Below are 15,015 nucleotides of genomic sequence, written 5' to 3' on the forward strand. Positions count from 1 at the left end.
AAGTTAAGAGGTTTCTGCCTGACCTACTGTAACCGTGTTCTTAAAAAAAAAAGGGAAAAAAAACAAAAAAAAAACAGATGCCTGTAAATGCCTCCGACATGGCAGCTGACTGCTCCTCTGAGTAATTATAATGAACAGCACTATCCAGCAATGCCAAAGTAAAATCTATTAACTGTCTGTGCTCATTTGACTTTCATTGTGGGAGGGATGCAATTAAAAACACTTTGCGACTCGCCAAGTGGACAACATACAATACAGAACCATGTTATGTACATCGGTTAACTTGTTAGCGATTGTTCCATCGATTCAGTAAATCTCTGAGAACCAGTTTTTGTTTCAATTAATCAACGTGAACATGTGTTTATTAATTGAATAAATGATTAATCGCTTTATCCCCTTCTTACAAAAAAAAACTATTAAAAAAATGGAAATACACACATACAAAATGCTCACAACACGTTGATCTGCTTTTTTCACGAAATAATCTTCCTCCATTTATTTTATTTTGTACAGAATAAATATTTAAAAACTAGTTGTTTGTTTGAGAAACCTGTTTCTCAAATGTTTTCATGTCAAGGACCCCAACTGACAATATTTTGTGTCAGGGCGACCCCCAGAAGAGACCTTTTGTGTCAGGGAGACCCCCAGAAGAGACGTTTTGTGTCAGGGAGACCCCCAGAAGAGACGTTTTGTGTCAGGGAGACCCCCAGAAGAGACGTTTTGTGTTGTTTACATTCATTCTAGTGGAATTGGCAGCTCTACAAGCTCACAACACTTTTGCAACATGACACATTTTTGAACCGCTTAATCACGTAAATGTGCTTTTCTTCTGACCTGTGTTTTCCTGTGTGCAGCGGCTGCCCCTGCCCCAACCCCCCTCCCCCTTGGGGGGGTTTTCGGCAAGGCTGGGTGGGTCGGGGCGGGGCGGGGGGGATGGGGGGACGGGGCTAGTAGGGGCGGTTGGCGTCCTTCGGCCTCTTCAGCTGCACCTTGAGTCTCTTCATGCCGATCTGGAAGCCGTTCATGGACTGGATGGCAGCCTGGGCGCTGCCGGGGTTGTCGAAGCTGACGAAGCCTGTGTGGACGAAGGCAAAGACAAAACACACAACCGAATGGTTAGCAAAGAATACAGTAGTTTTCAACCCAAAGGGGGGGGTCCCCACTTGATTCACCAGATGACGGTGAAGTGACAGTTTATGGGCTTTTAAGACCTTGTTATATACTTAAAAGAAAAAAATGACATTACTGCATCGAAAGTAATCAACAAACTATACACAAAAATGAACGAAACCACCAAACACCAGCAGACCTAGTATGGACTAAACTAAATAATATATCTCTCGGGAAGAAACCACTTAACTGCAAAAATGTTGATTTTTCAGGAAATGAAAAGTATGATTTTTTTCAGGAAATGAAGAATTATATTTTGAAAACAAAGCAATACTGCCTCATCAAAGGGGTTAAGAGGTGTTGTCCGAAGTGCTTTTTACTACTTTTCATGGGTTCAATATTTTCGAAAGAACACACAGACGTAAAGGGTGTTTTTTGTAGCACTGATTTATGCAAAGAATTATTAATAATCTAAAACCTCAAAAATGGAGTAAGGTGGTTTCCTCCTGACAGCAACGGGAGTGGTTAAAGACATATAGGCACACTGGCACAGTTATATGAAAGATACAACTTTACAATTATAACGTGGTTATTTCATATCATAGGACACACAACCTTTCCTGCAACACAAAACATTGAGTTTATCCCATTCTGACCTGAGATCAGATTCATACGAGGTTTCCGCCGGACACACACTGGTCTGATGAACCCATTCTGACCTGAGATCAGATTCTAAAAATGTCAGTCGCTCTTCGATTCTTCAAAAATAGCAGACCTACAAGCTCGTATCGCGCCACTCGGTGGCGCGATATGAGCTTGTAGATCTGCTATTTTTAAATAGCTAAAGCATAACATGATGCTGACACCAAAATGGGTGCCCGGTCAGAATGGGTTAAATGAACAAATCATACGACCTGTCGTAAGCATCGACTACAGTTCAATGAGTCATAACTCAAAGTGTTGTTAAATGTTGAATCCAGTCACTGCTAGCAATCCATTATAGTAGACGGAACTGCTTTACAAATTGCCGCTGTTGAATAGAAACCTTGTAGCCTATACTGTACCCTGTATCTCTGTATTTCACCTTTTTGTGTGCTATCTGCTATTTTGACTATTTTATAGCCTTACACAAAGTGTGTTGAATATACTGTATCCACGATGCTTACGAGAGGTGCAAGGAATCTCTCATGGAATCCATGCAGTCATTTTGACATCGGAGATAAATTATACCACAGGATCACAAGATTGACAGCACTAACAGCTAATGACGGAAAGTTGGTAACCAAGTTGACCCTTATTAGATCTTTTACTCTTGAGAGCGTAAAATGTTACACTCTTCAAGAGTTAAATTATTGTTAAACATCTGCATTACTTAATTTACACACAGTCTACACAAGTAGAGAATCTGAGCATGTAGAATAATTGTTATTTTGCCTGCTCTCTCTCCTATGGTGCCACATCGATGGGCTACACTAAAGCAATTTAGATAGCATGTTATAGACAGATGAAGTAGGTAGGTCGGGAGTGGCTTATTAAATCAGCCGGTAACACGCGGGAGTCTATCCCTGTTACAATGCGCTAGACCCCTGGGAGATGGAGTCTATCCCTGTTACAATGCGCTATATAGACCCCTGGGAGATGGAGTCTATCCCTGTTACAATGCGCTAGACCCCTGGGAGATGGAGTCTATCCCTGTTACAATGCGCTATATAGACCCCTGGGAGATGGAGTCTATCCCTGTTACAATGCGCTATAGACCCCTGGGAGATGGAGTCTATCCCCGTTACAATGCGCTATAGACCCCTGGGAGATGGAGTCTATCCCCGTTACAATGCGCTATAGACCCCTGGGAGATGGAGTCTATCCCTGTTACAATGCGCTATAGACCCCTGGGAGATGGAGTCTATCCCCGTTACAATGCACTAGACCCCTGGGAGATGGAGTCTGTCCCCGTTACAATGCGCTACACCCCTGGGAGATGGAGTCTGTCCCCGTTACAATGCGCTAGACCCCTAGGAGATGGATTGCTGAGGTGGAGCGCCACACCTACCATCAGCTCTTAGTACTTCCCGCACGACTTGCTGCACCACGCCGTGCTACTGATACGCTGAGTTGGCGCCGTGCCCGGGATCTAACCCATGTGGTCCAAAGGCGAGAGCTCTACCGACTGACTGAGCTACCCGGACACAATACAAACAACAATAGACAGATGCCAGGGCATTATTGATCTGGGATATGGCATTCTATAGTGTTTATAGTTTCAAATATACGGATATAGGTTCTTAGTTTACGTATGATCTTAGATGACTATTTCTACGCATTCGATGTATTACCTTATCTTTGCTTATTGTAAGTCGCTCTACTATTAAGACGTCTGCTAAATGCCTAAATTGTAGAATCGTAACGTATATATACCGTAAGACACAGTCTTACGTTGCCATTGAAACGGAACTCCTTTCTCACACCGTTTTGTCGTGATCAACATGACTCGTGGAGCTACGGCGGTTACACAATTAACGAGTTGTTTAACAAAGCAAGAAATTAATGATATGGGATTAAAACGGAGCAACGTCTGTTGAATAATTAAAACTTCCAAGACACAGTGATTCTTCATGCCTGCTTTCTCGGGGAAATCAGGGTTTTCAGGACAGGGATAATTTCCCACACTCTTTGGTTTTGTCAGTGAAAAAAAAAACATGAAATCATAAAAAAAGGGGTTGGGGTTGGTTGTTGGCTGCAGTAAAGAAGTGTGATTAGTAAAAATAAAAATAAAAAAGTAGAAGAAGGAATAATAATAATCTCTTGGTTTTATTTGTTTTTACCCACCAAAGCATTTACTTTGGTTTGTCGCTCGATCCACAAACACTTTGGAGGAGATGACATTACCGAAAGGCAGGAACATCTGCATCAGCTCTCCATCCCCAAACTCCTGAGGGAGATGATAGATGAACAGGTTACAACCCTCTGGTCCTGCAGACAGAGGGAGACAGAGAGGGGGGAGACAGAGAGGGAGGGAGGGAGGGAGAGTAAGGGGAGTAGAGGGGAGAGGGGAATGGTCAAAGTGAGAGATGGAAGTGAGGGGTAAGGAAAAAGAGAAATAATGGAGAAGAGAACGAATCGAATCGTGCGGTGCTTGTGAAACTTTATTTCACCGGTTATGGATTTTTGTTTCCACGCGCTATATGGCTCGGTTACAAATACGGTCCCTGCCCAGGGGGGTGTTAGGCTATTCTATTGATTGATTGATTGAATTATTTATTTTAGTCACAAATGTAAACGGCACAAGGTAGCCTATGCAGTCAGACATTAAGGCTAAGAGGACACAAAATAGTCCCGGGGGACTTGTAATGTTGGTCCTATGTATTCAATTAATCAACATAGTATTACATAAAGAGGCGACCCCTAGAGGTCCTTAACCCATTCTGACCTGAGATCAGATTCATACAAGTTTTCCACTGGACACACACTGGTCTGATTAACCCATTCTGACCTGAGATCAGATTCTAAAAATGTCAGTCGTTCTTCGATTTTTCAAAAAAATAGCAGACCTACAAGCTCATATCGCGCCACTCGGTGGCGCGATATGAGCTTGTAGATCTGCTATTTTTCAATAGCTAAAGCATAACATGATGCCAACACCAAAATGGGTGCCCGGTCAGAATGGGTTAAGGGAGTTCCAGGGGGTCCCCAGCTAAATTAGGAACCAAATGGACCCTTATGGGTCCGTAACTCGGAGAGTGAAATTAATTTAGATTTTACAATATACATTGGAGTCCCAGAGATAGAAATAATTCAGGTCAAACTGAGGAAATGAAACGGAAACGGTAGAAAAATCACTGCTATAGAGCCGTAAGAATCTTCTCTTATGGGGGTCCTTGGCGTATATACTTTCTAATGGGGGTCCGCGGGCTAATGAGTGACCACTTGGAGGTCCTTGAGAACCACTGTGTGTGTATCCGGTGATGGAAGGTTCCGTCTCTTTCGCGGTACAAAAGAGACATTATAGGCGACGGGAAAAGCTTTGACATGATGCATGGGCTTGTTCTGAACTCACAGCCCTCATCACACTATATACACTAAACTGTCTGTACGGAATATCCAAGTCAAACAACGGCTTCCTCAGCGGGGCTGTGTCACGCCGGCTGAAATCTAATTAATCCTCAAAGAACTGAGAGAAGATTAAAACAAACAAATGATTGTTTTTCATCTGAGCAAACAGCTATCAGCTGTCAGTAATTTCTCGTTGATCAAAGACCACTGGGATCTGGAAAGTATTTTGTTTCTCCAAAAAGAAAACAAAACACACACACACACATTTTTGGTTCACTCCCACAAGGGGGCAGTAACGTCCCAAGCAGGAGTGGCTCAGGGGTCATTGAGTTCTTAAGTGTGACTGGAGTTTGGTCCGCAGCTCTCTCTCTCTCTCTCTCTCTCTCTCTCCCCCTCTCTCCCCCCAAACATCCAGGAGACGTCTGTCTATGCAAATAAGTGTTACTAACGCTACATCCCCAACGGATAACAACCAACCTTTTTGTGATGTGGCATCCCACACTTTTTCATGTCAAGGACCCCCACATTGATACTCATTTGGCTGCGGAGTGCGGACCCCCATTAGAAAATATACGCCAAGGACCCCCATAAGAGAAGATTTTTACGGCTCTCGCAGTGATTCTCAACCAGTTTAATTTCAAGTACCCCTGCAGGTTTGACCTGAACTAGGCTACGGCGCCCCCATTTAATGGCATTTCTATCTCTGGGACCCCCATTGTAAAATCAAAGTTTAATTAATTAACTCTGATGGACCAAAACGGAACCATTTGTACACTCTCTGAGTTACAGACCCACAGGGGTCCATTTGGTTTCATTCATCATTTAGCTGGGGACCCCCTGGAACTCCTTCAAGGACCCCTAGGGGTCCCCCGGACCCCACCTTGGGAAGCACTGTCCTAGAAGACATTCCCTTTTACTGGCTGGTGTTTAGTGTGAAGTCATTAGCAATCCTCCCATGGGGACACTTCTTTCCCAAACGACCTAAACGACTGAAGAAATCAGATTAACATCGTCAACACTGTGGGTTCAAATTGGGCCTGAGACCTACATGTCTTTGGTGAACGTCACCACCGACCGCTCGCTCCCTGTCCATGTCACTCTACGTCAAGCAGAGCAAACACACTCGTCTTTAGTTTAGTTTAGTTCTGTTTTGTTATAGTATATTGCTTCTATGTGTGGAACTCATGGAGTTATAAAGGATAGAGGGCGGACTGCCCCGGCCGACTGCTATTCATTTAAATATGGAAGTTGCTCGGTGGCGTTTAGAAGTCTTCCGGGTGCTTCAAAACGCCACTGAGCAACTTCTATTGAAATCAATAGCGGGGGGGGGGGGGGGGGGGGGGGGGGGTGTGTGTGTATGTGTGTGGAACTATACATGTATACTGTATGTGTGTGGAACTATACACTGTATGCTGCAGCCCAAAGCCCGGGACGGCCTAGCGGTCCGGGCACCTAGGCTGGTAATCCAGCCTGACGGCGTGTCTCGGATTCGACTCCCGGTCCCGACAAAACGACCTTTGCCGCGCGTCACTCCCCATCTCTCTCCCCCCAGCGCGTCACTCCCCATCTCTCTCCCCCCAGCGCGTCACTCCCCATCTCTCTCCCCCCAGCGCGTCACTCCCCATCTCTCTCCCCCCAGCGCGTCACTCCCCATCTCTCTCCCCCCAGCGCGTCACTCCCCATCTCTCTCCCCCCAGCGCGTCACTCCCCATCTCTCTCCCCCCAGCGCGTCACTCCCCATCTCTCTCCCCCCAGCGTGTCACTCCCCATCTCTCCCCCCATTTTGGTGTCGGCATCATGTTATGCTTTAGCTATTTAAAAATAGCAGATCTACAAGCTCATATCGCGCCACCGAGTGGCGCGATACGAGCTTGTAGGTCTGCTATTTTTGAAAAATCGAAGAGCGACTGACATTTTTAGAATCTGATCTCAGGTCAGAATGGGTTCATCAGACCAGTGTGTGTGTCCGGCGGAAACCTCGTATGAATCTGATCTCGGGTCAGAATGGGATAAAGGCAGAAAATGCCCAAACAATAAAAAGTATGCTGCCCAAGTGAAAAGAAAACAAAGAAAACGGTCATTTACTGTGGGTTAAATGAAGAAATAAATAAATAAGAAAGGATATTTTTAATATCGGAGCTAAAACTAGGATTGAGATCTCCCATAAGGAATAAAGAATTAATTGAAGCCATCACGGACCAATCAGCAGACCTACTTTATCCATTAAACTGTGTGTTTATAGTGGAACTATAAGCTGATTAGCTAAAGTGGAATTTCATTCCTGGGGAAAGAATATATAACTAGAATTAGTTTTTTTTAAAGTTTTTTTTTAAAACAAACAAACAAATATAGGCCTACAGGAACTGAATAATTACCGCACAGCAGGGCTGCACGATTATGGTTCAAGTGACCATCCTGATTAGTGATTATTGCATTTAATATTGTATTCACAATTATTAATCACAATTATTAGTGCTATGATGATGATTTTTCATATACAATGAAAGTCCTGGTCTTTGATGCTCATTGAGCTTACGGGAGAGAGGTGGGCAAGTTTCACCCAGAAAGTGTTGTCTTCATGTATTTACCATGGGAAAGCTGCCGAGCAGCACGGACACACAGCACAGACACACAGCACGGACACACAGCACGGACACACAGCACAGACACACAGCACAGACACACAGCACAGACACACAGCACAGACACACAGCACAGACACACAGCACAGACACACAGCACAGACACACAGCACGGACACACAGCACAGACACACAGCACAGACACAAAGCACAGACACACATCTCCAGTGGATCTGCTGTACTCGTGATGCTTTTGTGTGACGCTGTATACTATAGTATGATCAATTAGGGCGTGTGTGTGTGTGTGTGTGTGTGTGTGTGTGTGTGTGTGTGTGTGTGTGTACCTTCTCTCTGCTGCTGTGGGATGATGGGAGGAGGCTGGGCGAAAGCTTGGCTGATCTGGCCGTATGCGGCTGGGTAGGCTGCTGAGACGCACACACGCACGCAGGCACACACACCAGCACGCGCACGCACACCAACACACACGCACACCAACACACGCACGCACACATACACGCACACAAACACACCAAAATACACTGTGATATAGTATATGCATGCAGACACACCGCAGGCAATCGATCAGATTGACAAAGACAATAGAGTCTACATGTCACACACACACACACACACACACGCTCTGTTTCTCTCTCTCACTTTCTCTCTCTCTCTCACACACACAGAGAATAAATTGCTGCCGCTCACCTTACACACTTCATGTTACATGAAGAAAATTGTAATTCAGACACAGATGAATCATTCGCTCTCTGTCGCTCTCGCTCACTTGAAAGACACTCACGCACACGCACACGCGCACACACACACACACACACACACACACACACACACACACACACACACACACACACACACACACACACACAGCAGTGATCCAGTGAGAGTGACAGACAGACCTGCGTACTGCTGGACTCCTGTGTAAGCCTGCTGGAGGGGATCAGCTGCCGTGGGACTCTGAGCTGTTACACACACACACACACACACACACACACACACACACACACACAAACGCACGCACGCACGCATGTATGCACGCACGGAAGGGTGGAGGGGAAAAAACAGATGATTTTGAGAGGATGGAGGGAGTGAGGGAGGGAGAGAAAAGGAGTGAGGGAGGAATGGTGAAATGGAGCAAGGGAAGCAGAGCCAGACGGGTGAACAAGTTCATGAGAGGGAGAGAGAGAGAGGGAGAGAGGGGGAGAGAGAGAGATAGGGGGGTGGACAGAGAGGGGGAGAGGTAAAGAGCGAAGGTATTGGACAGAGCAGAGAAGAGGTGATGGAGAGAGAGAGAGAGAGGAGCAGACATGGAGGGGAGAAAGCAGAAAGGTTATAGCCAGCCTGAACAACACCACCACGTCATCAAGCCCCGTCTGTCTCAGCAACACTATAGCTTTTACATTATTTATGATTTAATCATTACTCATTTGAAACGAAGTCGCTCAAAAGGTCACACACGCTAACGAACCGCCGCGGCTCGACGCGACGAGCGCCACGCGTCACAATTAACAACGCCGCAGATACACCTGTCGACTGGCACCAACATTATTATTACATTTAATTGAGAGAGAGAGAAAAACAAACCTATAATGAGCTATAAAAAACCTACATTGTATAGCTTGCACATTGACCAAACCATTGACTACACGCACACACACGTGCGCGCACACACACACCTTCAGAGAGAGAAGAGAGGAAGCAGCCTCCCTGAACCCCGAAACAGCTCCGCGGTGCCACGCCCATTCCGTTCTTCTCCGACTCCTCCCTGAACACCACCTCCTGCAACACTGAGAAGAAACACCTGGTTTTTGATTGATTGATTAGACAGACATGCAAACAGCAACAGCGTGCAGTCAGTCAGCACTTATCCCATTCTGACCTGAGATCAGATTCATACGAGGTTTCCACACCGGTCTGATGAACCCATTCTGACCTGAGATCAGATTCTAAAAATGTCAGTCGTTCTTCGATTAAAAAAAAATAGCAGACCTACAAGCTCGTATCGCGCCACTCGGTGGCGCGATATGAGCTTGTAGATCTGCTATTTTTAAATAGCTAAAGCATAACATGATGCTAACACCAAAATGGGTGCCCGGTCAGAATGGGTTATACTGGTCTAAAAGGTCTAAAAAGATATGGCACCAAAAAAGGTCCCGTGTATTCAATTCATAAACATGACATGAAAAATAACAACAGAATTCAATATCATCGCAGAATGCAAAAACAATATGGGCTCAATATGGTATTGAATAATTGAGCCATATATCCCTTAACTTCTTTGCCATTTTTTACTATTTTGGAAAAACATTGAAAGGTGGTTTAGGTAAATTAAATAAAAAAATAACATACATAACTTAAAGTTATAATCTAACAGAAACGGTATTGTTTGTTTACACGCCTGACCAAAACGTACTAAAAACCTTAGAGGCAGTGTTCTTGGCTTTGGTCTTTGTCAATATCCAATATTTTTCTTCTAAAAGGGGTAAAATAGCCAGTCTGTATAAGCTGGGTTGCATCTCAACGCGTTGAGGCTATTTCTCCTGTTTTTCAGAGCTTTCTGAATCTCGGCCCTCACTATCCCGTATTACAATGAAACAATTATAATGATAATGAACTAACACAAAAAGTTATACAAACTAAACTAATAGTAAGCCTTTAACATAGAAAAATGTGCACCCGCGTGCAACTATATTATACCTTTATTGTTATATTACTGTGTGTGTGTGTGTGTGTGTGTGTGTGTGTGTGTGTGTGTGTGTGTGTGTGTGTGTGTGTGTGTGTGTGTGTGTGTGTGTGTGTGTGTGTGTGTGTGTGTGTGTGCATGCGTGCGTGCAGTGCCCAGAGTCAAGTACGGTTGTTGACTTAAGCGCGATGACCTATTGACCCATCAGCATGCTGCAGGGGTCAATAGGTCGTACTCGGACATATAGGGACATACATACAGACCTACACACAATGACATATCTGTTCATTGGAGACATGTGTGCTCAAAACTAATATACTATAGCAAACCTGCTTTAAAGAAGTGAAATAAATGTAACCTAATAATAACCTGGCCTCCCCCTTCCCGGAGGAGACCTTGCCAACTTTGACGATGGAGAGGGCCACTATATTTCCACACTCACTCCCTAGGGCCATATATTACTGTCGTAGCAAAAATAGCCGATCTACAAGCTGCGACGCGTTTTGAGCTTGTAGATCGGCTATTTTTGCTATATTCGAATTGGAATCCTGAAAATGTACATTTTTATGTCATTTCAAATGCCTTTAATTATACCTGTGTTGAGCATTGAGCTACTAATTTAGACTGAAGTAATTACAGCGGGTCATCATGTTTGCATGTTGTGGAATTGTAAACAGCTGGAACCAATATTATATCAGTATTCCGATATTAACCACGAGGGCCACATTAAGTGAAGGTGGGGGCCGCATGTGGCCCCCGGGCCGCCAGTTGCCTCACCCCTGCTGTAGCATGTGTCGTGCTGCGTCGAGCGCAGCCATACACTCCCTTCCTCCTCGGCCCCCCCGGCAGGCCTGCGGGCGGCCTTGCCAAGCGCTTTACAATGGCTGGCTCATGCTTTGTCCCCTTGGCATACTGGCTGTCCTTGGGGCTACACTGTAGAAAGATGGTACTCCCTCCCACACAACACAGCCCCCTGCCTGCCCTTTGCAGCATGCTTCAAGGTCATTCCACACTGTGTGTATACCCGTGCACTTCCGCTGTGCTCTTGCGTAACTCTGAGTCTTGAAGTTGCTTTGTGTGTACAAGAGGTGGGAGCCAAGCTCTTCTCACGCCATCCCAGAGAAACCTCTCATCTCCATTTGTTTTCCTCGTACATTAATGCCCTACTTGATCATATACATACTGCAGCGCCACATACAGAAGTATCAAAAGTCGCAGATCTACAACAAGCCTGAAATGATCTGCTACTTTTGCTATTTTGGGGAATTTGAATCCTGAAAAGTCTTGGACATAATGACAGCAACGTCAAATCATCTTGTGTTCTTTTCTATCATTCATCGTCACGTGTGTAAGGCCTGGGATTCGTACATTCTCGTGTGGAAAGCCAACATCTTAAGTCTTTGTGTGCCGCTAGAGAGTCGCATTAGAATCAGAAGACTTTATTGCCATCACATGTAAACATAAACATAAACATGAACATAAACAGGAATTTGGTTTGGTGGGACAGCAGAGTGCAGTTACAACACCATTAGGACAAGTGTAAAACAGGACAAGACAGTGCAAAGAATAGTGAATAAAATAAAGTGCAGAGAGTTCAAGGGATCAGTTCAGAGCACAAGTCAGTCCATTCCACTCTGAGTGGGGGTGGAGGGAGGATAAAGGGGGGTCAGGGGGGGCCAGCGCCTGCGTTCACTTTAAGAGCATCATTTTCATCCCCGCTGTAGCCCCCTGCTTACTCTCACTCTAAGGATTGGCTATCATTGGCATTAGCGCACACCGTTTACCTATCATTAGCATTAGCGCACACCGTTTACCTATCATTAGCATTAGCGCACACCGCTTACCTATCGCCAGAAACGTTTACATGTCGGGAGTGATGCGAGACAAAGTCACAAATGACATCCGAACCAACAGCGGACTACATTTAGGTAAGAAAGAAGTTAATAATAATACTACAACTCTCTAAGACTTGTATAGAAATTCGTCATTTCGGCTACTCTGGTTTTGTGCGGTTAACGGTTCTCATAATCATGGCGGTTCCGTTCGGGCCGCGGTTTCCGACACCCTAATATATCCTTTTAATCCGGGGGAGAAAGTGAACTTTTTAGGTCATCATCAGGCTGCGGTTGTGAGCCACTCATCTTCACCATCATTATGATTACGACGGCGCCATGCGAACGTATAGTGAAGCCAGCGGATCTACGAGCTCAAAATGTGTCGTGAGTCTGCTGAACAAGGCAGAAGATTCTTGAAAGACTTTGCCTGCAATGAAATGCCCCAAAACGGGGACGCCAGGTTGAATGTGGTTACGTCTGTCTGTGGGTTCTTTATAAATATTTAATGGACTAGATGTTCCCAGCCTAGACCTTCACATCTAGATTTTCAGGCCGCCTCGTGCCTGGCCTGGAAATCTAGTAGCTCTGACTATACGTATCGTGAACCAATCGAATCCGCACGTAAACCTTTTGACACCCACCCCACCATCCAATCAAATCCAGACGTTGTGTTTGTGGTGTCCAACATCCACCCACAAGGGAATTTTGATAAATAAAGATCACACACGTGTGAAGTGAGGGGCGCTAATATATTAAAGTCTAACTCATGTTGATTAGGTAATGGTTATGTAAAACAAACGGTTGCAAACATAAACATTAAACGCCATTAACAATATAGATACAATATGACGTAAATGACACATGACATGACAAATGACACATGACGTAAATCATTGTCATTGTCAACGCGTTTACAAAACAAACATTTAACTAAAGACAAATATTAAACCTGTGTATAGGAGGGGCTAGCTCTCCTCAAAAATGAAATGTGTTAAGTTGTTAACAAGAGCTTGTGACTAAATATTAAGTACATTGGATCCATTAGAAGTGGACACACTGTCAGTGACACACTTATCCATTTCCTGAAAATAAACTGTTCTGTTTATTACGTTGTGTTATTATTTAGTACATTGTCTCTGTCGGGAGGAAACCTCATGTCCAAAACTGTTACCTTTCGGAACAAAAGTAGCAGATTACAGAGCTCAAAGCAAGTATATCTGCTCCTTTTGATCAACTAGGGCGTTATTAGCGTTACATTTTTGAGGTATTTGTTTTTATTTTTCAGTATTTATCATTTTCAATACTTACTTACTTACTTCTACCCCACTACACCTCAGAGGAAGATATTGTACTTTTACTACAATTCATGAAAACTTTACTTTTTTTTTTTTACTTTTTGATTATTATTACAAAACACACTAACCACTTCAGCCCTATATATATTTTGCATCGCGACACATTCTGAGCTTGTAGAACGGCTATTTAAAAATATATATATTTTGAACTTGAATGGAACATTCTGCACAATGAGCTAGTACTTTTTACTTTTGGTACTTTAAGTACATGTTGATGCCGACACTTTTGTACTTCACGTTTCTGCCCGACAGCAACGATATATTTCGTGTCACATCATGCCCAGTATACTCGTTCCATGCAGAGTGCTGAAGCGCTCTTCATAGTCTAATATTTTCGGTGGTGAGGTGACCACCAAACTACAACATGACGTCACTGAGCCGCGGTGAAGAGCAAACCACCGCTGACACCAGCCCTTCTCTCTGTTTTTTTACTCACCACCGCTCCACGTTATTACAGCTCCGGTGGTCACCTCACCTCCCCACCGGAGCGGTGGTCACCTCACCACCGGAGCGGTGGTCACCTACTAGCCTGGTTAATAAACCAGACCGAATCAGCCGTTGGCAATATTAGTCTGGTTTATTAACCAGGCTAGTCACCTCCTACACCACCGGAAATCCAGACTATGAATAGGCCTTAACTCCGACTCACCAGGGTATGGGTGTATCCCGTTGGTGAAGACGGCCTCCCCTGGGGGCTGTCCGTTGGCCTGGGGGGGCGGCAGGCCAGCGAAACCGTTCATGACTGGGGAGGAGATGCTGGTCACTGTGGGAGCGCTGATGCCTGGAGGGGTGCTGCCACCTGCAGCCACGGAGGCACAAAGACAGTCACAAAGTACCTCCAGATTATCTCCAGATTATCTCTGTTTTTTTAAAATGATTGCCCAAAGCGGCCTGTTTTGAGCTTGTAGATCTGCTACTTTAGCACTTAGTTTTATTTTAATCCCGTGTCGGACATTCCACCTCAACACAGATGATCCCATCTGTACTTTACTTGAGCGCTCGACGTGTGACTTTCCTTCACTGTATTTTTAGGATTAAGGGAAAAAGTATATTATGAATGACCATAATCATCATGCCATCATCGTCATAATATTATTTCACGAGAAGTATAGGCTAACTTATACGTAAGTGAGTAACTGGGGTTGAGCAGTTTGACCCACCACTGTGTGGGATACAAAGGAAGCGTGAAGAAGAGTGATTATTACTCCATCACATTATCCTCACAGACACCATCAGTTTAGCTCGCCTTTATGGTCGGGGCTTGGATGGACCATCTGGCATTTCTGGCCAAATGTCAGAGGGTTCCGGCCCAGACTGTAGACACCATGATGTCAGGGACCGTTTCATGTCTCAGTCTGGCCCTCGCAATAACCGTTAGCATCAAA

General features: G+C 44.7%; 1 protein-coding gene across 1 annotated transcript in view; it reads right to left on the reverse strand.

The window, feature by feature from the left end:
• Positions 1–947: 947 nt before the first annotated feature.
• Positions 948–15,015, reverse strand: part of celf4 (CUGBP, Elav-like family member 4) — a gene marked incomplete at its 3' end in the record, with an annotated part of 184,713 nt that continues 170,645 nt past the window's right edge. Inside the window, exons 8-13 of the mRNA XM_083770401.1 lie at positions 14,280–14,429; positions 9,434–9,544; positions 8,657–8,719; positions 8,087–8,164; positions 3,937–4,080; positions 948–1,075 (exon numbers count right to left, since the gene is read on the reverse strand). Coding sequence (XP_083626527.1) covers positions 948–1,075; positions 3,937–4,080; positions 8,087–8,164; positions 8,657–8,719; positions 9,434–9,544; positions 14,280–14,429 — 674 coding nt within the window. The remainder of the gene's footprint in view (positions 1,076–3,936; positions 4,081–8,086; positions 8,165–8,656; positions 8,720–9,433; positions 9,545–14,279; positions 14,430–15,015) is intronic.

Source organism: Protomyctophum parallelum (genome assembly GCF_964188405.1).
Source record: "Protomyctophum parallelum genome assembly, chromosome: 8".
Classification (NCBI taxonomy): domain Eukaryota; kingdom Metazoa; phylum Chordata; class Actinopteri; order Myctophiformes; family Myctophidae; genus Protomyctophum; species Protomyctophum parallelum.